This window comes from Ochotona curzoniae, unplaced genomic scaffold (assembly GCF_017591425.1).
Source record: "Ochotona curzoniae isolate NIBS_2020 unplaced genomic scaffold, NIBS_Ocur_1.0 contig_4501, whole genome shotgun sequence".
In the NCBI taxonomy this organism is placed as follows: domain Eukaryota; kingdom Metazoa; phylum Chordata; class Mammalia; order Lagomorpha; family Ochotonidae; genus Ochotona; species Ochotona curzoniae.
In genome coordinates, this window is record NW_024466307.1 from 521,404 (window position 1) to 545,778 (window position 24,375).

Sequence of the window (24,375 nt, forward strand, 5' to 3'; positions counted from 1 at the left end):
CTCTTGTCATCCTAAATGAATCTCACAGGAGCAGATGCTCCCTCCCTTTTGTTCCGGAAAGCGAGAAAAGCTGGAGTGGAGCTGGCAGCGTGCACTCACTTTCCTTGGCTCAGAATTGAATTATTTGTGTCCAGTCACTGTCAATTATGGGGGCAATCGATCGTGCAGAGGGCGCCGAGCAGCGATTGGGGAGGGGGAAGGATAGCAGCCTGCCCTCCCCCACTGGTGCTGCCAGGCTTCCAAGTGTCCCTGCTGCAGGCAGCAGAGGAGGAGTCCATTCCTGGGTGTGTGCAGTATCCACACACCCCCGTGTTGGGATCCAGGGAGACAGCGGTGTTGTGGCAGTGACCACCACACACAGAGGTGCTTTGGGGAAGCACCTGCTCATCTCAACAGTGGTTCTTAATAACTGAGTCTGCAAAGAACAATGCCTTGTTCTTCCTGCAGCGTTTTATTTATTGGGTTGAACAGCAGAGTGAGAGAGAGAGGGAGGAAGAGCAATCTTCCATTGAATGGTTCACTCCCCAGACACCGCATCAGCTGGGACTCAGCCAAGCAAAAGCCTGAAGCCAGGAACTGCATGTGGAACTCCCTTGGGACATCTTCCCTTGCTGTCATGAGCTTTGAGCATGGAACTGAGCTGGAGGTGGAGCAGCCAGGACACTTAGCTAGAGGACCTTGTTGTTACCAACTGCAGCTTAACTTGCAGAGCTGCAATGCCAGTCACATGTGTTTGTTGTTGTTGGTTTTAAATATTTATTTTTATTGGGAAGGCAGATTTACATGCAGAAAGAGAGATGGGCAGAAAGATCTTCCATCTGCTGGTTCACTCCCCAAATGGTCTCAGTAGCCAGATTTGAGCTGATTCAAAACCAGGAGCTTCTGTGTCTCCCACGTGGGTGCAGGGTTTCAAGACTGTGGGCCGTCCTCTCCTGCTTTCCCAGGCCACAAGCAGGGAGCTGGATGGCAAGTGGAGCAGCAGGGACACAAACCAGTGCTCATATGGGATGCCCATGTTTGCAGGTGGAGAATTAGCTGGTTGAGCCACTGAGCCAGCCCCATAACATGTTTTGTGAAGTAGAGAGTTCAAACGTTCAGCAGCCATCAGGTCTTCTCACATGTTCAACCCTGATTCTGCATTACAAGAAGGCCATGTTTCCTTAGCGTTCTGGAGAAGTGCAGACTAGTGAAAATTAATGCAATTTTAGGGCTGTGCTCTACCCTTCCACTAAGTGTTAGGACAGACTTCACAGTTTGTACCTGAGGATGAGACGCTGTGAGGGAGGCCCACTATGAGCACCGTCCTCCTTCTAGCTCAGGGCTGGCTTCTCTTCTAGGCAGCATTTGGTTCCCATGCCAGGTCCCACCATTTCCCCAGCATCAGCAGCTCAGTGCCTTTGCCGGTGTAGCAAAGGCCAGGCTGGGGAGCAAATTGATGGTGTGTTCTCTCTGCAATGACGCTGGTGTTAGCCAAATCCCATGCTTACAGATGAATGTTTCTAAAATAGCTGCATTTTCTTGTTTCTTTGTCTTAGATTTAATTTATTGATTTGCCAGGCAGAGTTACATACATATAGAGAGAAAGAGAGAGAGAGATCTTCCATCTATTGGTTCGCTCCCCACATGTCTGCAGTAGCCATGATTGAGCCATGCCAGAGCCAGGAACCTAGGACTCTGGGTCTCCCATGTGGGTACAGAGGTCCAAGCATTTGGGCCATCTTCCACTGCTTTTCAAGGCACCTTAACAGAGAGCTGAATCAGAAGTGGAACATTTGGGACTTGAACCAGAACCTGTATGGTACGTGGGCGTTTCAGGTAGCAACTTAACTGGACCACAAGGCTAGCCCCAGATAACCAAGCATTTTACCAGTGTTTATGACAACAGTTTATGTAATAACAGGAAACTGACATTTCCCCATGTCACATAATGTGGACTCTTCTCCCATGCCTAGGAGCTGGGCAACCTCTAGCTTTGCTAACTGTGGGCCGAGTGGACTTCACCCCAGACTTGGCCACCTTTGGGGATCCTCTTCCTCCTCTCTGTTCCGGTGACAGCTCAGCCCTCCCAGACCTCTTGGAGGGCCAGGGCCATGCTCTCAGGCACACCCTAGGGCTGTGCAGCTCTGTTTCCTTTCATGGAGTAGAGGGTGCCAAAGGAGCTTCTCTGGGTAGCTTTTTTGTGGGTTCATTGCTTTGCTCGACCTCTGGTAATGGATGGTTGGAAAGTCATTGTTCTGTGAGCTGTTTGTGAGCCCAGACTGTCTGCTGAGCCCATATGCTTCCTTGTCCAGAGCTGCTGGGGTCAGCCCTGGCAGGCTGTTTACCCTCGTGCAGGACACGGGGCCTCAGAGGGCTACCCAGCTCCATGAGTGTGTGTTCCACTGAGGCCTGCCTCACAGTGGACATGGGGAAGGCCAGATAGAGGACAGGAGACAACCATCTGCTGAAGTGGGGAGACTGCAATCCAAGCAGTTACTTCACTTAGCACTGGGGGTGTCAGGCTTCCAGCCTCACTGCACCTGCTTTTCACCTGTACCCTCTGACCCACTGACAGGTCCAGCATAGCTGTGGCATTACAAGTGTAGGACATTCAGCTTTCTGGGTCTCCCTGGGCTTCTGTCTATCTTCAGGGCAGAGCTGATAGTCGTCTCTGCTGTCTCCCAGCCCAGGGGCGTGCTACCTACAAAGTTGGTGCAGTCTGGAATCCCACCTATGAATTTGCCTTTGGTTGTTATTTATTTATTTATTTGAAAGAACATCAGAAAGGAAGCAGGAAGAGGGACAATAACCAGGGCTGGACAAGGCCATAGCCAAGAGTCAGAACTCCATGCGGGTCTCCCACGTGGGTGGCAGGGACCCAAGTACTCAGGCCGTCTCTGCCTTCTCTGGTGCATTGCTGGGAGCTGCACTGGAAATGGAGCAGCCAGTACTCAAATTGGCACTCTGATACTAGATTGTGGCATTGCAAGCAGTGACTTAACTTGCTTCACTACGATGCCAGGCCATGCCTTAGGTTAGGTTAGTGAGGACAATACATGTTCCGTGACGTTTCCCAAATGCCTGGCACTGAGTCATGTGTAAACCCACTTTGCTATCATCTGCAGATGCACATGCATGGACATGGCGTGTGTGTCTGCTGTGCACATGTGCTGAAGTATGCAGTGCGTACCTGTACACTTAGTGTGTGCGTGGCTCAGAGGCCCCAACTTACTCTTTAAATGTGTCTTGATAGAATGTTTTGACTTCTCAGCATTTCTATAACATTACAAGGATCTACACTGTTTGGTTCACCAGGCGTCCAGCCTGGTGCCGACTTGATCAGCTTCAGGCTCTGAGGCCGGATCCGAGGCCCCTGAGCACAGTGGCTCCTCCCTGTCATTGCTGCGGGGAGCACCAAGCACAACCTTATCCTGATGGTCCATGTCATTCAGAGCAACATGTTGCTGAGCAGTAATGGTGGACATCTCCCGTACTACCTTGGTAGTGGTTCTCATAACTGGGAATCAAGGCTCCTTTGAAATTAAGGACATTGTGAGCCCACGGGCAAGCTGTCCAGGCCCACACATGGCCTGTGCAGCTCAGCTGGTCCTTCTGTGACCAGCATGTGGTTGCTGTGTAAACCTGCACCTCCATGTTTGGTTCTGCCCAAGTCCCTTTCTTGAGTGCTTGTTGAGTGGTGATGTCTGGCAGCCTGGACAGAAGTGCCCTGCAAGTCTCTGGTCAGCCTGGCTTGGTGGCATGACAGAGTGTGGAGAGCAGTGAGTGCAAACTGTAGTGTTTGAGCTGTTGCAGAATCTCCTGTCATGGACAGGATCTACACCGTGTTTCCACTCAAATGCAAATTCCTTAAAATCCTGACTAGGTAAAACCAATCATGGCAACTGCTGTTTAGGATGGCACAGCAGAGAGCCAGAAGCCCCTAGCCACACCTCCACTACCCAGGTGGATACCACTGTCCCGGTGGATTGCACAGCCAGGAAGTCTTAGGCTCACCCTCCACCACCCAGCCTGGCACTGCTGCCCCTGTGGGCTGCAGCGTTAACTGCAGGTCCAGGTTTCTGGGAGGCTATGGAGCCTGCATTAGCCATGGAGACTGTTACCAGTGTCGCAGCATGTGGAGGTACATGTTCTGTGATGAGCTGGGGTGGCCTGGAAGCAGTGGTGTTACAGTTTGCTTTTGCTCTGTGTCTTGCCCCTCACCAGTTTCCCATGTCTCTTACAGGATAGGGGGCGCCATTCCTACCGTGTTCTCCTATTTTGCGGAGGTGCTCGCCCGGGAGAAACGAGGGGAACACCTGAGCTGGCTCTGCATGTTCTGGATGATTGGTGGCATCTATGCCTCAGCCATGGCCTGGGCCATCATCCCACACTATGGTAAGAGGCTGGCCTGGTGGTGGACAGGATCCCTACATGGCCATCATCCCTCTCCTTCTGGGATGGTCCATCAGCAGCACTGCTGTCACGTGCTTCTGGCTTCTGAGTTGTCTGTGGGCTCCCCCTCTGGGATCTGCATAAGAGGCGGGGGGCTCTGTCTATGGCTCTGGGGTCTGCAGAGGTCACAGGAGAAAAATTACACTCTTGTCCTCTGCCCTGCCTTGACCATGCTCTGGTCACCAGACTTGTACAGTGCCCCTGCCCCAACTGGTCCTCCAGACTCAGTGTCCCACAGTTTAGCCCTATCCTGGACTTGCCAGTGTCTGCAGACAGATCCCGCAGGATGGCACCGGGCTGCCTGGCCCCATGTCATTGCAGGCAGTAGGGTTTTGTTCTTTGTAAAGGCTGAATGCTACTTGTGTGTGTATGTGTGCTAGTGTGTGCACGTGTGTGCACATAGATCCATAGTGTCAGCCCTCAGTTTTAAGTTTGGAGTTCCACATGTGACACAGGTCAGGGCCCCGCATAGTCACCTCTGGATGTTGACTTTCCACAGCCATGCATGGAGACTAGTCCTCGCCTGCTGTGGCTCTGAATGCTCATGTGGAAGGTTGGTGACTTCTGGGCTCCTGTTGTGTCTGCGTCAGTGGTCACTGGTTCGCAGTGATGTGAGGTGAAACCATTGTGTGTGGTGCCCCCAGCTCAGATTATATACTGTAGGTTCCTTTAGCTGCTTGGGGACCTCTGTATTTGCATGAGGGGGTGGTTTATAGCTGTTTTTCTGTTACTGAAAACTGACCTTGACTTTGATAGGGACTATGCTGAATCTGTAGATGACATTGCTGAGTGTAGGTGCGGGCACGCTTCCGTCTGCTTCTGTCTGCACCTCCTTGGCTATGTTTACTCCAAGCCTCTGGTTCTTTTTCTGATGCTATTGTAAACGGGCTTTCTTTCTTTATTTTTCTTCCGGCTGGATCATTGTTCAAGTACAGAAACAAAGCGGATTTTTCTGTGTTGATCTTATATCCTGTTGTTACCAGAGAAGCTTAGTGGCTTCTTTCTTCAGCTTAGCCTAGAAATGAAAAGCCGGGAACAAGTGCAAGTATAACAGAAACTATTCCCAGCAAGGGGAGGAAAGCACTGCCCGCAGAGGTGTGGGCCAGTGCAGCGTCCACTGCCTGCACAGGTGTGGGCCAGTGCAGCGGCCACTGCCTGCACAGGTGTGGGCCAGTGCAGCGGCCACTGCCTGCACAGGTGTGGGCCAGTGCAGCGTCCTCACAACCATGAAGATAGGGAGGGATATGGGGGACCCAGTGTCTGAGTTGATAAAGAGGTACCTTAGATAAGAGCATTCAAGTGGCTCTCTAGTCCGGGGACATGGCCCATGACCTCCTGCTCCCCCGAGTATTGACAAAGAAGCAAAAGGGAAATTCCTTTTGCCTTGGTTACCTAGGCAACTCAAGGTCTCACTCTGCACAGCCAGTTTATCTAGTATGTGCAGACAGTGCTCTTTGAGACGGGTTCTTGGAAATGGGTATCCCCTCTCCAAGACTCCTGGACCCGGCCTCACTGTAACCTGACTGAATTCATTTATTACAACAGCTTTTTGGTGGAATCCAGAAGGGTCTCTGTGTAAGATCGCATCACCTGCAAAGAGAAGCACCTTCCTTTCTGATTTCCAGACCTGGCTGCTCTGGCCACGGCATCCAGTGGGGTGGAGTGGGCACCCCTGACTGACTCTCACCCTTGAGGAAGAAAAGCTGTTGGGCCTGGCCTCTGTGGCCTGCGCTCAGTGGAGGCGCTGTGTGTGCATGGGAAGAGTTAAAACAGAAGAGGAGTTTGCTTAGCTGCTCCTGGCCATGCTCCTCAGCTGTGGGGAGGACAGGGGTACATGACCACGGTGCTGTCCACCCCCAGGCAGACCCTGCATACCCCTTCCCGGGATCCTGCTTCAAGTGCAGAGTGAGCTGAGTGAGGCTGTTGGGAAAACAAACACCAGGAGAGCCAACTTCTCGAGTAGCAGGAACCATGGGCCCTGGGTTTGCTCGAGAAATACTGCAGCTATGCCCCTTGCTGGGAGGGAACTGAGCTGAGACCAGAAGGAGCAAGAGCTGGTATGCCTGGAGACTGGCAGTGAGCTGACAGGGCCGCTCCCACGAGAAGGCACCCTGGTGGCTTGCACAGGTTCTCACGTGGTTGTGACCTGGGTGACTGTGGACCCCACACCCACCTACCCTGTGCGGCCCAGGTGAGGCAGAAGGCTGACAGGCAAACTGGAAAAGGGCTGTGTTTCACTCTGATGCTGCCCACCTCCTCCAAGGAGACCACGCAGTTGGCACCAAAGCAGCACAAACCGGTTTCAATCTCCTCCGGGGAAGGTTATTGATGGATGTGTTCCTACTGCCCTGGGGCGGGTGGAGACCGCATGGCACAGTGCATCATGGCAGGCGTCACCTAATGGATGCCCACGATGGCTGCGGTACGTAACCCAGGCTGTGTCTACCCTCCTGTGACCATGCCGGGGAATCAGAGCAGGTCCCAAGCCGCATTGCAGGCGCTTACTGAGACACTGAAGGCTGGTCGGAGAGTGCTTGCTGTGCAGGCCGATTACTCCCAGGCCAACAGGCGTTCTGTGTTCCCGGTTCTCGGTTAAGCCCTTAGAGAGCAGTCCTAAGCCGCCGCTGTGGACCTGAGTGATATTTTTCCACAGTAGGAGCAGAGAGGAGGCAAGGTAAATGGAGATTTATCCCTGAAGAAAAGGGCAAACAGAGAAAGGAATAGCAAATGGTGATGAGACATTTACCAATGCCGGGAGAGGCAGGGAGTTGGGGAATAAATGAATATCTTTAGTGAAATGAGGGCAGCCGTGACATGCGTGGGCGCAAAACAAGCAGGGCTGCATCCAGTGTGTGTCCTATGCGGAATTGCTCTGAGGTCAGGGAGCCCATGGGAAGTGTCTCCCAGGATGGAACCTGGGAGGTGGTGGGATGTGGTTATGGGAGAAACGGTAAGGGCAGCGCAGGTGTAGTCGCCATGTGCACAACTGCAGTGCACGTGCTCCTGGCCGCCTGGCCATGCTTGAGAGGTTCCCTTTACCTAGAAACCTCAAGCTGTTAGCCTAGTTAAAAAAATAGAGATAGATTCATAAACAAACACATCATAAATAATAATTTTTAAAGATTTATTTATTATTATTATTATTTTAATTGGAAAGGCGGATATACAGAGAGGAGAGACAGAGAGGAAGATCTTCCATCCGATGATTCACTCCCCAAGTGAGCGCAATGGCCGATGCTATGCCGATCCGAAGCCAGGAGACTCCTCCAGGTCTCCCACGCTGGTGCAGGGTCCCAAAGCTTTGGGCGGTCCTCGACTGCTCTCCCGGGCCACAGGCAGGGAGCTGGAAGGGAAGCAGGTCTGCCAGGATAGAACCAGTACCCACATGGGATCCCGGGCGTGCAAGGCGAGGACCTTAACCACTGCGCCACCGCGCTGGGCCCCAAATAATAATTTTTTTTAAAAGATTTATTTTTTTTTATTATTTTTTTATTGGAAAGGCGGATATACAGAGAGGAGAGACAGAGAGGAAGATCCTCCGTCTGAAGATTCACTCCCCAAGTGAGCGCAACGGCCGATGCTATGCCGATCCGAAGCCAGGAGCCTCTTCCGGGTCTCCCACGCAGGTGCAGGGTCCCAAAGCCTTGGGCCGTCCTCAACTGCTTTCCCGGGCCACAGGCAGGGAGCTGGAAGGGAAGCGGGGCTGCAGGGATAGAACCGGCGTCCATATGGGATCCCGGGCGTGCAAGGCGAGGACTTAACCACTTGCGCCACCGCGCCGGGCCCCTAAATAATAATTTTTAAAAAGCACAGTAAGATGTCTGCTGGAAGATGGAGAGAGATGCGTGGCTTTTCCAGATCCGTGTTTTCATTCTCTGTGTAGCTCACAGACGTGTTCAACACATCTCATTAACCGTGTCTCCTGCAGCCACACGGTCCTCTCTCCGCATCCAAACTGATTAAATTGGAGAAGGAGCAGCTGGTGGGTGAGTTCTTCCTGCTCCCCACCCCAGGATGGGGAGGAGAAATGTGCACACATCTTAGCATAGGGCTGTTTGCTGCAAAGGATGCGGCCTGTGTTTTCCTCCAAGGGAACAAATGTCTTGCCTCCACAGGGCTGTTCTCTTTTGAGGGTGAGTGGTCCCTGGCAGCCAGTGCACCCATGCAGGGAAGCAGGATGCAGCTGGTGCACCCATGCAGGGGAGCAGGATACAGCCTTCTGTTATCAAGCCCAGAGGTCCTGGCACAGTGGACAGTGCATAAATGTCCTTTCAGTTTCTTGTCTTCTTTTACAAAGAGCACTATTTCTTTTTTTTATTATTTTATTTTTTATTGGAAAGGCAGATATACAGAGAAAAGGGGACAGAGGGAAAGATTTTCCAAATGCTGTTGCATTCCCCAAGTGACTACAATGGCCAGAGCTGAGCTGAGTGGAAGGCAGGAGCCAGGAGCTTCTTCTGCATCTCCCATGTGGGTGCAGGGTCCCAAGGCTTTGGCTGTCTTCCACTGCTTTTCCAGTCCACAGGCAGGGAGCTGTATGGAAAGTGGAGCAGCCAGGACACTAACTGGCACCTATATAGGACTCTGGTGCATGCAAGGTGAGGATTTTAGCCACTAGGCTACTGTGCCAGGCTCCTTCTATTTCAACATACATTTTGGTCTTAGCTAATTTTCTGGCTCTGTATAATGTATGAAGGCATTTTGAAGTATTGATGGAACATTAGGAGTAAGCACTTAAACTAGTGGTTAAGGTGCCAGTGCCACGTGTCAGACTGCCTTGATCCAGTCCCTGCCCTGGCTCGGTTTGAGCTCCTTGCTAGTGCAGTCCCTGGAGGTGGGAGTGAGGGCTCCACTGTCAGAGCCCTGCCACCCGTGTGAGACTGGGTTCAGTTCCCAACCCCAGCCAGGCCGTCGCAGGAAGGTGAGAGTCGTTCCTCTCTGCCTCTCAAATAAATAATCTTTTTTGAAGATTAGTTTATTTAGGTGTAATTTTAAAATTATATATATATATTTATATTTGTTTATTTTTAATGGAAAAGCAAATATACAGAGAGGAAGATCTTCCGTCTGATGGTTCACTCCCCAAGCGGCCGCAACGGCTGGAGCTGAGCTGATCCGAAGCCAGGAGCCAGGAGCTCTTCCAGGTCTCCCACGCAGGTGCAGGGTCCCCAGGCTTTGGGCCGTCCTCAACTGCTTTCCCAGGCCACAGGCAGGGAGCTGGATGGGAAGTGGGGCCACTAGGATTAGAACCGGCACCCATATGGGATTCTAGCACATTCAAGGTGAGAATTTTAACCGCTATGCTATTGCACTGGGCGCTTAGATTATGTATATATATATTTTTTTTTCATTGCTGTTTTCTTTTCTTTCTTTTTTTTAAGATTTATTTATTTATTGGAAAGTCAGATATACAGAGAGGAGGAGAGACAGAGAGGAAGATCCTCTGTCCAATGATTCACTCCCCAAGTGAGCACAACAGCCGGTGCCGTGCCGATCCAAAGCCAGGATCCAGGAACTTCTTCTGGGTGTCCCACACAGGTGCAGGCTCCCAAGGCTTTGGGCCATCCTCGACTGCTTTCCCAGGCCACAAGCAGGGAGCTGGATGGGAAGTGGAGCTGCTGGGATTTAGAACTGGTGCCCATATGGGATCTGGGGGCGTTCAAGGCGAGGACTTTAGCTGCTAGGCCACGCCGCCTGGCCCCAAGTATGTATATATTTTTAATACACATTTTCCATGAACATTTTGGAGACTGTCTCATTAATACAAATTTCAAAATGTTTTGTTCAAAAATAAATTGCTCTTAATTGCATTTTGCTTGAACTGTTTGAAATACCTGCATATGGCCATAACCCTAAAAATCAAATACCACAAAGACATAATGAGAAAAATGAGCAGTCTCCAGCTGAGCCATACCATTACACAGACACCGCCCTCCCCAACCAGGGCCCTCCTTGTCCCCGTCTCACACGCAGTCTTCTGGGGCATTGGGAGGATCCAGTGGTCCAAAACCATGCTGTTCCACTGAGCCGGGCTGGAGAGCACTTGCTGCATGGACCATTTGTTCCTGGAGCCAGTGGGTGTTCTGCATTCCCAGTTCTCCGCTAGGCCCTTGGAGAACAGCTCTAAGCCGCCAAGGATGTGACATGCGTCGTGTGTGTCCTCATTTTCCTGTTTGCTGTGCATGTCTCCCAGGCTTCCCACACTTGTGGCCCCTCTCTGTGTCTTCCCTCCACTCTCCCCTGACTCCTGCAGGGTTCTGTATGCCCTGTGCTGCTCAACTGCGTGTGGGGGCCCGGACCCCAGCCCCATGATGCGGCCAGTCTGGGGCCACTTCCTGGGGAAGGGTAAGTAGGGGGTGGTTTCTGGCACTTTTTCAGTCCTCTCGGTTTCTCTCCCTGCTGTTTTGGCTTTCTCCTGGAGGATGCCCAGTAAGCTGAGTGGGAGCTGTCCAGGTAGGGGGTGCCTTTGGTGATGAGTGGGCTCTGGTGGATACCCTGGTACAGAGAGCTGTCCTCTGGAGCCGAGCAGAGTAACCATGTGCTGTTTGGAGTCCGGGCCTGGTGGATCTGAAGGCCCAAGGAGCTGGCGCCATCTGGAGACTTATTGGAGCCCGGGAGACCCTTCCCTAGTGACTGCCTCACACTGCTGGGCTGTGAGACTGGCCAGGGTCCCTTCCCATGAGGCCTCCGGACAGCCTCCCTGACTGTCCGTGTGCTGGGGTCCACTGACCTGGCACTCAGTCGGAGGGTCCTCCCGGAAGCTGCTCTGTTTTCTGGCCTCACTTGGGAAGCCACGCCCTGCTGGTCACTCAGTGACCCAGTGCTCAAGGCCACCAACACCAGGATGTGGCGTCTGCCTTATGATTCATTTATTGTGAGTTTGGGGTCTAAAGTCCTGTGTGACATTGAAGCCAAATCACAGGCCAACCACATGGAGACCATAGCAGTTTATCAGTGGACGGCAATTAGGCATGTGTGCAGGTGTCTGCCTGCCCTGTGGGGAGATCCCTAATCAAGAAAACACATAATCATGAGAACATGTGTTTTTTGAAAGCATCGTCAGCCTTCAGGCACCGGCACCCTCACTAAAGGACCTCACGGGGCTGCCCCAGCTCCATTTCACAGTCAGCAAAGCTCACAGTGACTGTCAAATCCTGAGAAGTGGCCCCATGGGTGGCCACTGGCCGGGCTCTGGCTTTCCTCATGGCCATGCCAGACATGTTGCCTCTCACTGAGTTGCCCCCATGGTTCCCTCTGTCTGGAATGTTCTTCCCTCAGGTTCCACAGGGACCGCTGCAACCATACTGATTCTGCTCCTTGAAGTGGCTATCCCTGACCACTTGCTGAAACAGCAGACACAGGCCACATGGATTTTCCTCAGATGCTAACCATGACTGCCCATTAGAGTGGCACTACAGGTGAGCAGGAGCTGGCCTCACATAGCAGTGTACCCTGAATCTCCCCAGGCACCCACTCCAGGTCACAGTCAAGACTTACCCACTTATAGAAAGTCTTGCTCATTTGGCAAACATTATGCACAGACAGTGTGGCAAGATTCAGAGTCACAGAACTGTCTGACAGAAATGCAACGTGAACTGCATGCAGTACCTTCAGTTTTCTAGTAGCCACAAAAAGTGACAAGCAGCATGCCCTTTTCTGTAAATCTTTTATTTAACTCATAAATATGTGAAACATTACTTAGCATGCCATCAAAATTAAAATATGGTACAGTTCACATATTGAGGGGGACTGAGGCCTCAGAACTGGCATGTGGCCAATGCCATTGCATCCCAGCCTAGCTGTGTGGGGGTCCGCAGAAGCACTTGGCGAAGCCCAGCACATGCTACCAAGTTCACTGAACCCTGGGAAGAGTGTGGGTGCTCGTGGTATTGTGAACGGACAGGACCCCGAGGCATGGCCGGGGAACCTGGACTTCCCAGTCAGCACAGCTACGGGGCAGACAGGCTGGGCATGATTGATGGGCCTTTGGATTGAAGATGCTTGCTTGAGGATGCTGGAGCCAGGGGAAGTCACAGAGGACAGCTCGCTAAGAGGCCCTTGGGAGCCCTGAAGCAGGCGCTTCTCACAGACACACCCTGATGGAGGGCTGTGTGTATTGGGGACAGGGTGCAGGGGATTGTATGAGGAGTCGGGGGGCTTTGAGGGTGGCAACTGAGGGAAGGGGTCTGTGGGTTGCTGACCAAGCTGGGAGGGTTGTCTCTGGTGTTCTGTGGCTGCAGTTGTCATCATTGGTGCACTGCTGTTCCTTGCTGGTCATCTGACTGGCACACGAGGCCACCTCCTTCCTGCCTCCCCCAGGAGACTCGGGTGTGATGGAGCAGAGAGCATCGCATGGCTACACTAAGCAGGTCTCCCACGGTGGGGTTCACTGGTGTACACTTCCTGGGTCCGCCCCCCCCCCCCAGGAGTCAACACATCTCCCAAGGTGGAGTCTGCTGGCTTGTCCCCGAGGTGGCACTCCCCTGAGTATTCTCCCCGAAGCAACGTCTTTATGTCCCCCTACATGTCCTCTTGAGGTGTGGTCTGCCCTGCTCACCAGTCGGACTGTGGACTGCCCTCTGTCTGTGAGCAGCCCACTGCCCAGGACATGCTGCAGCGCCATCTGCTGGCAGTGAAGGAGACCATCCCATCTTGAGCTTTGGGTTTTAAGTTGCCACTGTCCAACACTGTGGGGCAAAAACGGTTTTTTGATGTTTACTCTAGGGCATGCTGTTATTTTAATGCACATACTCAAACACTTGCCAGCTTCTTAGATCTAATTTTAACCTATAAAGTTAAAAAGAAGGAAGAATCACAGTAAATTGGGAAGGTCTGTGGTGTAGCTGTTCTGTATTCACTGCCATTTTGAAATTTGTGTTAATGAGGCAGTCTCCAAAATGTTCATAGAAAATGCATATTAAAATATATACATAATTTAAGGTCCCAGCGCAATAGCATAATGGTTAAAGTCCTGGGGGACCTTGTAGGACAATTTGCATCAGCATTTTTATGCAGTTCTGATTGGTCCGTGTTACTGTGGTGTTAGTACTGCAGCAGTCTCCGCAGCGGAACACCATGGATGTCCTCTTATTAAAGGGAGGACTCACCTGAGCCCCAGGTGCATTCACATACCTGCTCTTTTCAAATCCATGGACTCCTGGTTTCTCTTGGTGGAGCTGAGTTGGGATGTGTGCTGGTCCCAGGACTCCTTCTGGAAAAGCTCCCCCATTTGCTGTTGGTGCACTTGGAGATTCCAGGGTAAATTGCCCTGAGTAATAAACTTATGAATTTGTGAGTGTCAGAAGCAGCCAGGGAATCTGCTTCTTGGAAAGCAGATTGGTCACGGACCAGTTTTGGGAAGCAGGGCCAGAGGTGCCATCTTTCCTTCCACCTCTGGCCATTGGCTCTGTGCCTTCCACACAACAGCACAGTGGGTGCAGGCAGAAGGAGGCAGGACAGAATTTCAAAGGAAGACATGGCTTACTGTGGTTTATGTAGCCCTGTGGTTACTGTATGTATATGTGTATGTGTGTTGCATATATGTGTGTGTATGTGTGCCTAGAAAAAAAGCAGATACATGAGTGGCATTAGTTCACTCAGCCACCCTGAACTCTTCCAGGACGTGCAAGGCTGTGAGAGTGGTAGGCAGCGAACGGAGCAGAGTGCCTTGTGGACTGCTTAGGATGCTCTGGTGCTGCAGGGAGAGGAGACTGCCAGACGTGGTCCCAACCCCTCCTCGGCCAAGACCCCATGCCTTCACCTGCCAAGACCCTGTCCCCTCTGCCAGGACCCCTCCACTTCATCTGCCAAGACCCTACCCCTCACCATCTTGGTCCTCGGCAGGGTGGAGCTTCAGCATGGGTTCAGCCTACCAGTTCCACAGCTGGCGTGTGTTCGTGGTGGTCTGCGCCCTGCCCTGCGTCTGCTCTGTGGTGGCCCTCACCTTCATGCCTGAGAGCCCACGCTTCCTGCTGGAGGTAACCCTAGCTCCTGTGTTTACCAGGTGGGGTTTCCTATGTAGCAGTGCTGCCCGTGCCTTTGGCTGGTGGCTTGTCTTCTGATCCTGGAGCCATGGAGGATGCAATCCTGCTTCCTAGAGGTGGCTAGACTAATCCCTGGGGGTGGAGGGAAGTGGCCAGGGTTGGGGAGGATGAGACTGTCACCAAGGCTGTAGCTCAGCACAGTTTGAGCAGCTGTTCTGGTATAGTTGTCAGTACAGCATTGTGATGTGTGTAGTGTGTACTGACCATGTGTGTTAGAGCCCCCTGCATACTGACCCTGTGTGTGTGTTAGAGCCCCCTGCACACTGACCCTTTGTGTGTGTTAGAGCCCCCTGCTGTACACTGACCGTGTGTGTGTGTGTCCTGTGGTACAGGTGTGTGTGCTCCTCTCATCTCTCACAGCCATGCTCCTCTAGGTGGGGAAACATGATGAAGCCTGGATGATTCTGAAGCTGATCCATGACACCAACATGCGGGCACGTGGGCAGCCTGAGAAGGTCTTTACAGTGAGTACTTCATCCCACTCCAAGGAACCAGCCCTGCCTGGTGGCAAGCATGTATCCAGAGCCCCAAATGAGCAAGGAAGCTGGGGAACCAGAAAGTCACCCACAGCACAGGCAGAGGTGTGGGGGTTGGGACTTGACAGCACAGGCAGAGGTGTCGGGGGCTGAGTTGTCACCCACAGCACAGGTAGAGGTGTGGGGGGCTGGGCTGTCACCCACTGCACAGGCAGAGGTGTGAGGGCCTGGGTCGTCACCCACAGCACAGGCAGAGGTATGGGAGGCTGGGTCGTCACCCACAGCACAGGCAGAGGTGTAGTATGGGGGACTGGGTCATCACCCACAGCACAGGCAGAGGTGTGGGGGGCTGACATGTCACAGCACAGGCAGAGGTGTGGGGGGATGACAAGTCATAGCACAGGCAGAGGTGTAGTGTGGGGGGCTGGGTCGTCACAGCACAGGCAGAGGTGTAGGGGGCTGGGTCATCACCCACAACACAGGCAGAGATGTGGTGGGGCTGACAAGTCACAGCACAGGCAGAGGTGTAGGGGGCTGGGACTTGACAGCACAGGCAGAGGATGTGGGGGGCTGGGTCGTCACTCACAGCACAGGCAGAGGTGTGGGGGGCTGGGACATCATACAGCCAGGCAGAGGATAGGCAGCCTCTAGTCTGTTCAGGAGTCGAATGGGATCAGTCCAGTGGTGACACCCTCACCCCCTCCATTGTGGGTTCAGGCCATGACCCTGGGCTCAGGCTGCCTCAGCTTCCCAGCTCAGGACCTACAAGGGTGCCCTTGTGGCTCTGAATGGTGATCAAGTCCTTGTGGGGCTCTTTCTGCACTCTGCCCGGGTGCTGTCCCCATGCTCACTTGCCGCGGCTCAGCCCTGGGATCCAAGCAGCCGGGGGCTCCCAGGTAAAGCAGGTATGTTGGGCTTGGCTTGTCTCCTGCCGGATCACCTGAGCTGGTGACAACATTGGACTCAGTTGAGGGCAGATGCAGGAGGCCATGAGTGCTGGATACGTGAGGGTCCCAAAATGTTCATGGAAACAATGTGTTCAAAAAAACCTGCCTTTGTTTTGCACCAAAATAAGCATATATGTTACTAACCCTTGATTTTCCACAAACTTTAAAGTGCCCTGTGTACTTCACAAGCATGGTGAACAGGTGGGGAGAAATATATCTAATTTATAAGGAGACAGAAAGTAGAATCTTAAGAATGGAAGGGGCTTGGTGCTGTGGCATTGCAGATAAAGCTCCTATCTGTGGCTCCAGCATCCCATAAGGCCACCAGCTCAAGTCCTGGCAGCTCTACTTGCCATCTAACTCCCTGCAGTTGCACCTGGGAAGACAGTAGAGGATGGCCCAAATCCTTAGGACCCTTTACCCACGTGGGAAACCCAGAAGAAGCTCCTGGCTCCTGGCTTCAGATGAGCTCAGCTTTGGCTGTTGCAGCCATTTGGGGAGTGAACCAGCAGATGAGATCCTCCACCCTTCCTCTCCCTCTTTCTCTCTCTCTGTCACTGTACCTTCTGGCTAAGAAAATCTTGGAAGGAAGAGCTGTGTTAGCTCCTAAAGAACATGACTCAAGGACACCAGGCAGACTCAGGCCGTCCGGGGTAGTAGCCTGTGGTTTTTGTACAATTGGTGGGAATGGACAGACACCCTCTGTAGGTGTGCAGTCAGGGATGTTCCTGGTAAGCAGAGCCAGGAGGTCGTGATGTGTCCAGGAGTCCACCCTCTCTCCCCATTTTCAAACAGAGGCCTGAGGAGGTATGTGAGGAGCTCCAGGCCCATGGGCATCCCTGCCAGGGTTAGAGGGAAGCAGAATGGGACAGAATGACAACCTTGGCCACCTGCATGCAGCTTGATCCTCCCATCATACGTCTTCTTCCTTGGGGTGTCCACAGATCCCCCGCTAGGTCTCCTCTCTAAGGCTTGAGATGTGATGTTTTCCAGGCCCCTACTTTCCACTCACTCCTCTAACTGAATGTGCTCCTCAGCTGTCATCAGAGTGTGTGGGACTGAGTCCCAGGCGTGTGGCAGAGGCTCCAGGGCCTTTCCAGCCCAGAACTCACCCCAGGAAAACCTGAGCCTCCCCAGCCCACCTGGCCCCTGCACACTGGCTGAGCACCAGCACCACCCTGTCCAGCCCTCTCCCACTTCCTGCCTTAGCCACAGCATGGCCATGGCACTGCTGCTGATCACCCAGCCCTGACCCTGCCTTCCTGCCATCCACTCTTTGGAGGAATAGCTGTGTCTTCCTGCTGCAGCCTGCTCTGGTTTCTGCAGTCTTGTTGGGCAGCTGTAGATGAAGAGCCTACCCCTATAGAGATGCCGTCCCTTCCTCCTGCCCCTCGACCCACTGCAGGCATGTTGACCAGCCCTGGTGCCTGGACTATGGAGGAGGAAGGGCTGATGGAAAGGGGACAGTTGTAGGCCAGATGGGTCAGATGAGGAGGTAAGGGTCACCTGGTTGACCTGGGGCTCACCCAGCAGGTCACTCAGTGTGTCACTGTTCATGGCTGAAAGGTGGGTGTGTGGCTCTCACTGATCTGGTTCCCCCTTCCTATGCCCCCTCTTTCTGGGTGCTTCAGCCACGGTCCTGGGCCCCTTTCCAGCAGGTTTGGCATCAGCCACCTGGGGAAAGCTCAGCCCAGTGTGCTTGGGAAGAGCTCGGTTCTGTATGCTCAGGGAGAGTTCAATCCTGTATGCTTATATGCTCAGGGAGAGCTCGGTCCCATGTGCTTGGAGAGAGTTCAGCCCCATGTGTTCTGTTGCTCTCCAGGTGAACAAAATCAAGACCCCAAAGCAGGTTGATGAACTGATTGAGATTGAGAGTGACACAGGGACCTGGTACCGCAGATGCTTCGTCCGCATCCGTACAGAGCTCCATGGGGTAAGCAGTGTGTGCTGCATGTCACAGAGAGGGTGGAGGAGAAACCTGGATCCCTGCCCAGGACACGCAGCCTTGGGTGGGGAGAGAGCCCTTACATCTCAGGAGGGGAGGGGGCCTCTAACAGGGCAGGGGTTTCATCCAGAAGTTGAAACGTGTAGTTTTCTGTGGCCTCTGGCCTACACAGGTTGAGATGAGCTGTGATCCCGAAAGGTGGTGATTTTATCAATCAATTTGATATTGTGTGATTTTGTGTAACAAAATAGGAGGGATGGAGGGGCAGGTGTATCAACTGTAGTTGTTAAGTTGTGCTGTCTCTCAGATCTGGCTGACTTTCATGAGGTGTTTCAACTACCCAGTCAAAGAGAACACCATCAAGCTCACGGTGGTCTGGTTCACATTGTCCTTCGGGTAAGTCAGGCCTGGAGCCCAGGCAAGCCACGGTGGTCAGTGCCTCCAGTAGCTCCTGTTCATGCTGGCCTAGAGGCTAGGGCACAGACCCCGGGCAAGCCTTGGTGGTCAGTGCCTCAGGCAGCTCCCACTCACGCTGACCTAGACTAGGGCACGGACCACAGGTGAGCCTCAGCAGTCAGTGCCTCAGGCAGCTCCCATTCATGCTGGCCCGGAGGCTGGTTACCTGCTCAGGTGTACATAACTGACTAATCAGTGACTCCTGATCTTGTTGGACAGCTAGGGCAGCCACGCTGTTTGCACTGGTGGAGTTCAGGGGTTATGCTCAGTTCCCATGTGTGAATAACTTGGGGGTCCACTCAGACCACAGTGCAATGTGTGAGCTCAGCACAGGATACTGGGTTCCCCAGGCAAAGCAACTCTGGCCTGCAGGAACTGTCAAAGGGTGTGGAGGCCCCTCTGCTGCTATGGAAGCCCCATGGTACCTGGGGTGCTCCTCTGCAATGTGCTGTGGCTCAGCATGGGGGTGCAGGGCCTAAGCCCACCCTACCCTGCAGATACTACGGGCTCTCCGTATGGTTCCCGGACGTCATCAAGCACCTGCAGTCAGACGGCTATGCACTGCTCACCCGTAATGTTCAGAGGGACAGATACGCCAACTTCAGCATCAACTTCACGATGGAGAACCAGGTCCACACGGGGATGGAGTACGACCATGGCAGGTCAGTGCCCGGGGACGCCCAGCCTGCCCCTCTCTCACAGAGCGTGTTTCTATGTCATCTGCCTGACACCCCGGGATGCCCAGCCTGCCCCTCTCACAGAGCGTGTTCCTATGTCATCTGCCTGACACCCCGGGATGCCCAGCCTGCCCCTCTCACAGAGCGTGTTCCTATGTCATCTGCCTGAGGCTGTATCCCACAGGCTGTGCTGTGCCTTAGTCGTGGTACTTGCATGCTGTGTTTGAGTACTTGTAAGCAGGATGTCAAAAGTGGGTACACATGTGTCCATAACTGCTTCTTGTTGGTGAGGCACTGGAGCTGAAGAGATGGGAAAGCAAGGAAAAGGAAAGAGAGGAGTTAAGATGCAAGAACTTGAACAATCCCTGGGTGTCAGGACTTGGAAAACACAGACTTTGTCAAAAATAGGTTTAAAAAATACGTAAAATCATCAAACTTTTGCAGGACAGGAACTGGCTCAGCAAGGTGAAAGATCCCGTGGGTGCAGGATACTATTCTAATCAGCAGTCGTGTGAGGCCCGGGAGATGCCAGAAACATTCCACTCTCCCCAGGACACCCTCACTTGAATCTCCACTTAGGTCTCATCAGAACTTTTAACAGCAAGTGCCCAGTGGTTCGAGAGAAGATTCCCTTTGTTGAAGAAGTGTTGCTACTGCAAGAAAAAGTTCTAGCATGTTTGTAGTGATTGTTGAAGTCCTCAACTGGGTACACAACTATGGCTTAGAGGGTTTTTTGCCCTAGCAACAGGGTAGTTTAGAAGTTTATAGAAAGCGGAGCTGGAAGGTAAATTTATTTTGTAGCAAAAAGAAATTTGGAACCCACACTGTGAAGTTTATGGAGAGTGCACTTGATGAAAAAGCTACAGAATTGTGGCAGTGCCCTCGTGTTCAGCCTCTATACTTGCATGTGGGTGACTCTGCTCAGAGCCCCTGGATGGTAGTGGGCTCGGCCTGAGCTCAGCAGGCGAGCATCCCTCCCCTGACCCTGTGTGCACACTGCTCATCCTAAAGAGAGTTCCAGACACACTGATGACCCTGACCCTAAAAAGAGTTCCAGACATGGTGATGACCCCTGACCCTAGTGAGAACCGGACACAGTGATGACTCCTGACCCCAAAGAAAGCCAGACACAGTGATGACCCCTGTTCCTGTCCACAGAGCCCCCCACAGAGGGGCCACTGTTTTGTGATTTTTTTTTCATGACCACAACCCTCTTCTCTGCAAAGAATGCCCTGACAACACCTAAGAAGATGCTGAGAGATTTTGATATCCTTCCACCTAGTTCCAGAAGCAAGCACAGCTCCCGTGCTTCTCCTTGGCCTGACAGATACCTGCTGGCCAGAGGGAAGTGGGCTGCTGGAGTAGGTGTGTGAACCTCGGGCACCTGGTGCTATGAAGGAAGCTTAATGTTGGACATGGGGCGACCCCTGCAGCAGCTGCTTCTCTCATCAAAGCTGCAGAGTTCTGAGACTTTCCCTTGGTTGTGTGTGGAAGGTTCTTAGTTTAGGAGTTGGGTTTTCACTGTATGTGTTGGGGAACACACCCTGAAGTAAGAACTACTCACCCCAAGCAGAGTCTTTTCACATGCAAGGATAGGAATCAAAATAGTACCACAGGTACTTGCTTACCCTGCGCCTCAGTTCAGACCCCAGGACCTTCTGCTGGTAACATGAGAAGCTACCTGATGGGGTGCAGAGGCGTCCAGAGGGCTGTTGGAAGACAAGGCGACTACATGAGGAGAGAGAAGGCGTGTAGACACCCACACACCCATGACCCTTGCCTCCAGCCAAGTCTGTGTTGCTTCTCTCACCTGTCTGACTTGACCTTGAGCTCTGGTAGACAATGACAATGACATGGATTTCTCTGTGTGTTGAACAGGTTCTTGGGAGTCAAGTTCAAATCTGTGACTTTCAAGGATTCCATGTTTAAGTCCTGCACCTTTGAGGATGTGACTTCAGTCAATACCTACTTCAAGAACTGTACCTTCATTGACACTGTTTTCGACTACACAGGTAGGGAAACATGGTAACTGTGACCGTGCAAGCAGAGCAGGTTGGGGGCTGAGACCCAGGTGCAGACAGATGAGTCCCATCCTACACTAGCCTGCAGCACTGGGCTTGTCAGATTTAACGCAGTTCAAGTGCCAAAGTCAAAGTGGGCCAGAACGCAGCTCCCCTGTAGCTAGGTACCCCCCTCCTCCATGGCGTGAATGTGTTGGAGCTGAGCTATCCTAGACACAGCACCCCTTCCCCGTCATGGCCATGTTGGACTGATCTAGCCTAGACAACACCCCTGCTCCATCATGGTCATGTTGGAGCTGAGCTAGCCTCCAGTTGGTGACCCTGGCTTCCCTGTCTGGTGTCCAGCACAGACCATAAACTCAGTCAGGAAGCTGCTCAGGAAGTCCAGGAGGGAGACAAGCATGACAGAGCACCTGTGTGCGCTCTTCCCTGTTGGGACTCACTGTCCACTCAGTTGTTCCTGCTGAGGCCATGCCTGCGGGATCAACTGCAGGGCACCTGTGAACCCAGGGTCATCCGACATCACAGCTGGACCTTCGCAACTCACACCTGGGAGCTGACGTGTGGCCCAGCTGGAGATCCAGTGTCAGCTGTGGCCAGCTCTTCACAGGGCACTCTGCCCAGTTCCGGTGAGGCCCCGATCAGATAGGAAGAAAGGGTCTGATTGTCACAGCTCTTAACAGAACCTACCACTCCTTGCAGGCTTCCTGAGGCAGCTGCCCATCTGTGTGGGCTGCCTCAGCCCTGAGTCCTACAGTGGCAGCAGTGGGCTCATTGTGTGCACTTTAAGTGCAGAGTTTCTGTGGTTGTGGTGTGGAAGCTGCTGGTGCCTGGATAACGGGATGGTCCTCCAGCAACAAAGCAAGGGAAGGGTCAGCTGTGGCCAGCCTCAGCACACAGGAGACCATTGGACTCTAACTTAACTCACTCCTTTATTCAGCAGGTATTTCCCTCCGGTGTTTTTACCTTGTGATATTTTTGGTTGAGCTCTGTGCTAAAGCCAGAAAAGACAAAAAAGCCAAGCTGGCCCAGGCCTGAGTCCCATGGTTCTCCCCAGACTTCCAGTGGGCTCCAGCTGACCCTCAGGAACTGATGTGTGGCCTCTACTGCTGTTGTCCCCACAGATTTTGAGCCATACAAGTTCATTGACAGCGAGTTTCAGAACTGCTCCTTTTCCCACAACAAGACGGGGTGCCAAATCACCTTTGATGATGACTACAGTGCTTACTGGATCTACTTCGTCAACTTCCTGGGGACGCTGGCTGTGCTGCCGGGGAACATTGTGTCTGCCCTCCTGATGGACAGAATCGGGCGCTTGACAATGCTGGGTAGGCAGTCTGCTTCCTGGGAGGGAGAGGGGCCAGGCCCTGAGACCCCTGGCTGCCCAGGAGCAGGCCCAGGGCCTCTGATAACAACTGGCTGCTAGTGCGACTCAGCCTATTTACATGGCACAGAAGCAGTTCTCTCAAGTTGTCAAGCATAGGGTCAGTTACATGTGACTGATGGGCACTTTTCCTCTAGTCAAGCACTGCGCAACAGGCATTTCACATTGACTGCTTCAGAAGGTGAGCACCTTGGGTGCAGGTGGGCACCCCTGGGCCCAGACCTTCTTGATGCCCAGTCTGCAGCTTCCCCTAAAGTTCAGTTTTCCTGAGAGGTCACCGAATCCCACAGTCCCTTGTCCTCACCACTCCCTCGCCCTGTCGTCAGTGGGCAAGCTCAGGCTTTATGTGGTCATTGGCAGGTGGTTCCATGGTGCTGTCGGGGATCAGCTGCTTCTTCCTGTGGTTTGGCACCAGTGAGTCCATGATGATTGGCATGCTGTGTTTGTACAATGGGCTCACCATCTCTGCCTGGAATTCACTGGACGTGGTCACAGTGGAGCTGTACCCCACGGACCGGAGGTATGTGGAACGGTTCTAGGCGGATCACTGAAAAATCACAGACTAGCAGAATACACTTCCCAGGGAGCGCACACCTGACGTTCTGGGTGCTACAGATGGCCTGGGGTGTGGAGCCCTGAGTGGGACTGAACACAGAGCAGGAACACGCAAGAGAGTGGAACCCCTAGAGGGAGTGAGCACGCAGTGTGTGCATGGCAGGAGTCTTGCTGCTCTCCTCTGGGTTTCTCAACCATCAGTCTGGAGGAGTGGCAGTGAAGTAGTGAGGATGAGGGTATTGTTGAGATTAGAGTGAAATGGAGATTTAAGTACAATATAATTGAGGTTAGGGTGTGACTGGGTTGAGATTACAGTTGGGGTAGTGTGTAATGAGTCAGGGTGTATATGGGGTTAGGATGTAGCTGGGTTAGTGTATAACTGGGGTTAGGTTTAATGGGGTCAGGGTATAACTGGGGTTCGAAGTAGTGTATAGCTGGGGTTGGCATGTGGCTGGAGTTGGCATGTGGCTGGAGTTAGGGGCTAGCTGGCATTGGCGTATTGCTTAGGATTAGTGTGTAGCTGGGGTTGGGGTGTGAAGGTTGGAGCATAGCTAGGGTTAGCATGTTGTGGTAGCCTACAGGTGTTGGGGCTCACAGGAGCTGACACTCCTGCCATGGCGGGAGGTCTCCATCATTTTGGGGTGTGTGGGTGAGCCCTGTCTGAAGTACCCACAGGCATCTGGGAGGATCTTATGACCATCCTGATTTGTTGAGAACCATCCTCCAGTCCTCGTATGGAGACCTAAGGCTGCTCTACATGCCACGGTTGGCCTGGAGACAGGACTGGGGTGGCACCTAGTGCTGGGCCTCTGAGCTGCAAGGACAGGAGCCCTGTCCTGCTTGGAGCCAGGTGACATTCAGTTCGCATGGTGCTGCCACACTGGTGAGGAGGCCACCCCCTACCTGCTGCTGTTTTCTTTGTGTACCTCACACATGGTGCTACTGTGTTCCGTGTACAGTTCACTTTGACATCTGTGCACAGAGGAAGCTGTCTTTGGGACCATATGTGTGCAGGGCCAGGGCATAACTGTGCAGCCTGACCTTGCCCGTGTCCTCTCCCTGTAGGACAACCGGCTTTGGCTTCCTGAACGCATTGTGCAAGGTGGCCGCCGTGCTGGGGAACCTGACCTTCGGCTCCCTGGTGGGCATCACCAAGGCCTTCCCCATCCTGTTGGCCTCCACCGTGCTCGTGTGTGGGGGACTGGTGGGGCTGCGCCTGCCAGACACACGGACCCAGGTCCTCATGTGAGGGGTAAGCGGCCTGCTGTCCCCCAACGCAACTCCACCTGTGACTGGAAACCTCGCTGTGTCTCCCGCTCCTCCCATGTGACTGCACAGGTGCCCCCACTCCGCCCTGCCTCCTCTCCCCGGACGCCTCCTCTTGCTCCCCAGACACCAGGGATGCTGGCCCAGGGACACGGCCCTGCTCAAACAGGGTCA

General features: G+C 53.1%; 1 protein-coding gene across 1 annotated transcript in view; it reads left to right on the forward strand.

Annotated features, from left to right (window-relative positions):
- The window catches only part of SV2C (synaptic vesicle glycoprotein 2C), a 79,631-nt gene extending 55,256 nt beyond the window's left edge, over positions 1–24,375 (forward strand). Inside the window, exons 4-13 of the mRNA XM_040985936.1 lie at positions 4,223–4,374; positions 14,275–14,408; positions 14,849–14,938; positions 17,720–17,830; positions 18,150–18,238; positions 18,796–18,960; positions 20,854–20,987; positions 22,121–22,324; positions 22,741–22,900; positions 24,001–24,375. Coding sequence (XP_040841870.1) covers positions 4,223–4,374; positions 14,275–14,408; positions 14,849–14,938; positions 17,720–17,830; positions 18,150–18,238; positions 18,796–18,960; positions 20,854–20,987; positions 22,121–22,324; positions 22,741–22,900; positions 24,001–24,184 — 1,423 coding nt within the window. The 3' untranslated portion in view covers positions 24,185–24,375. The remainder of the gene's footprint in view (positions 1–4,222; positions 4,375–14,274; positions 14,409–14,848; positions 14,939–17,719; positions 17,831–18,149; positions 18,239–18,795; positions 18,961–20,853; positions 20,988–22,120; positions 22,325–22,740; positions 22,901–24,000) is intronic.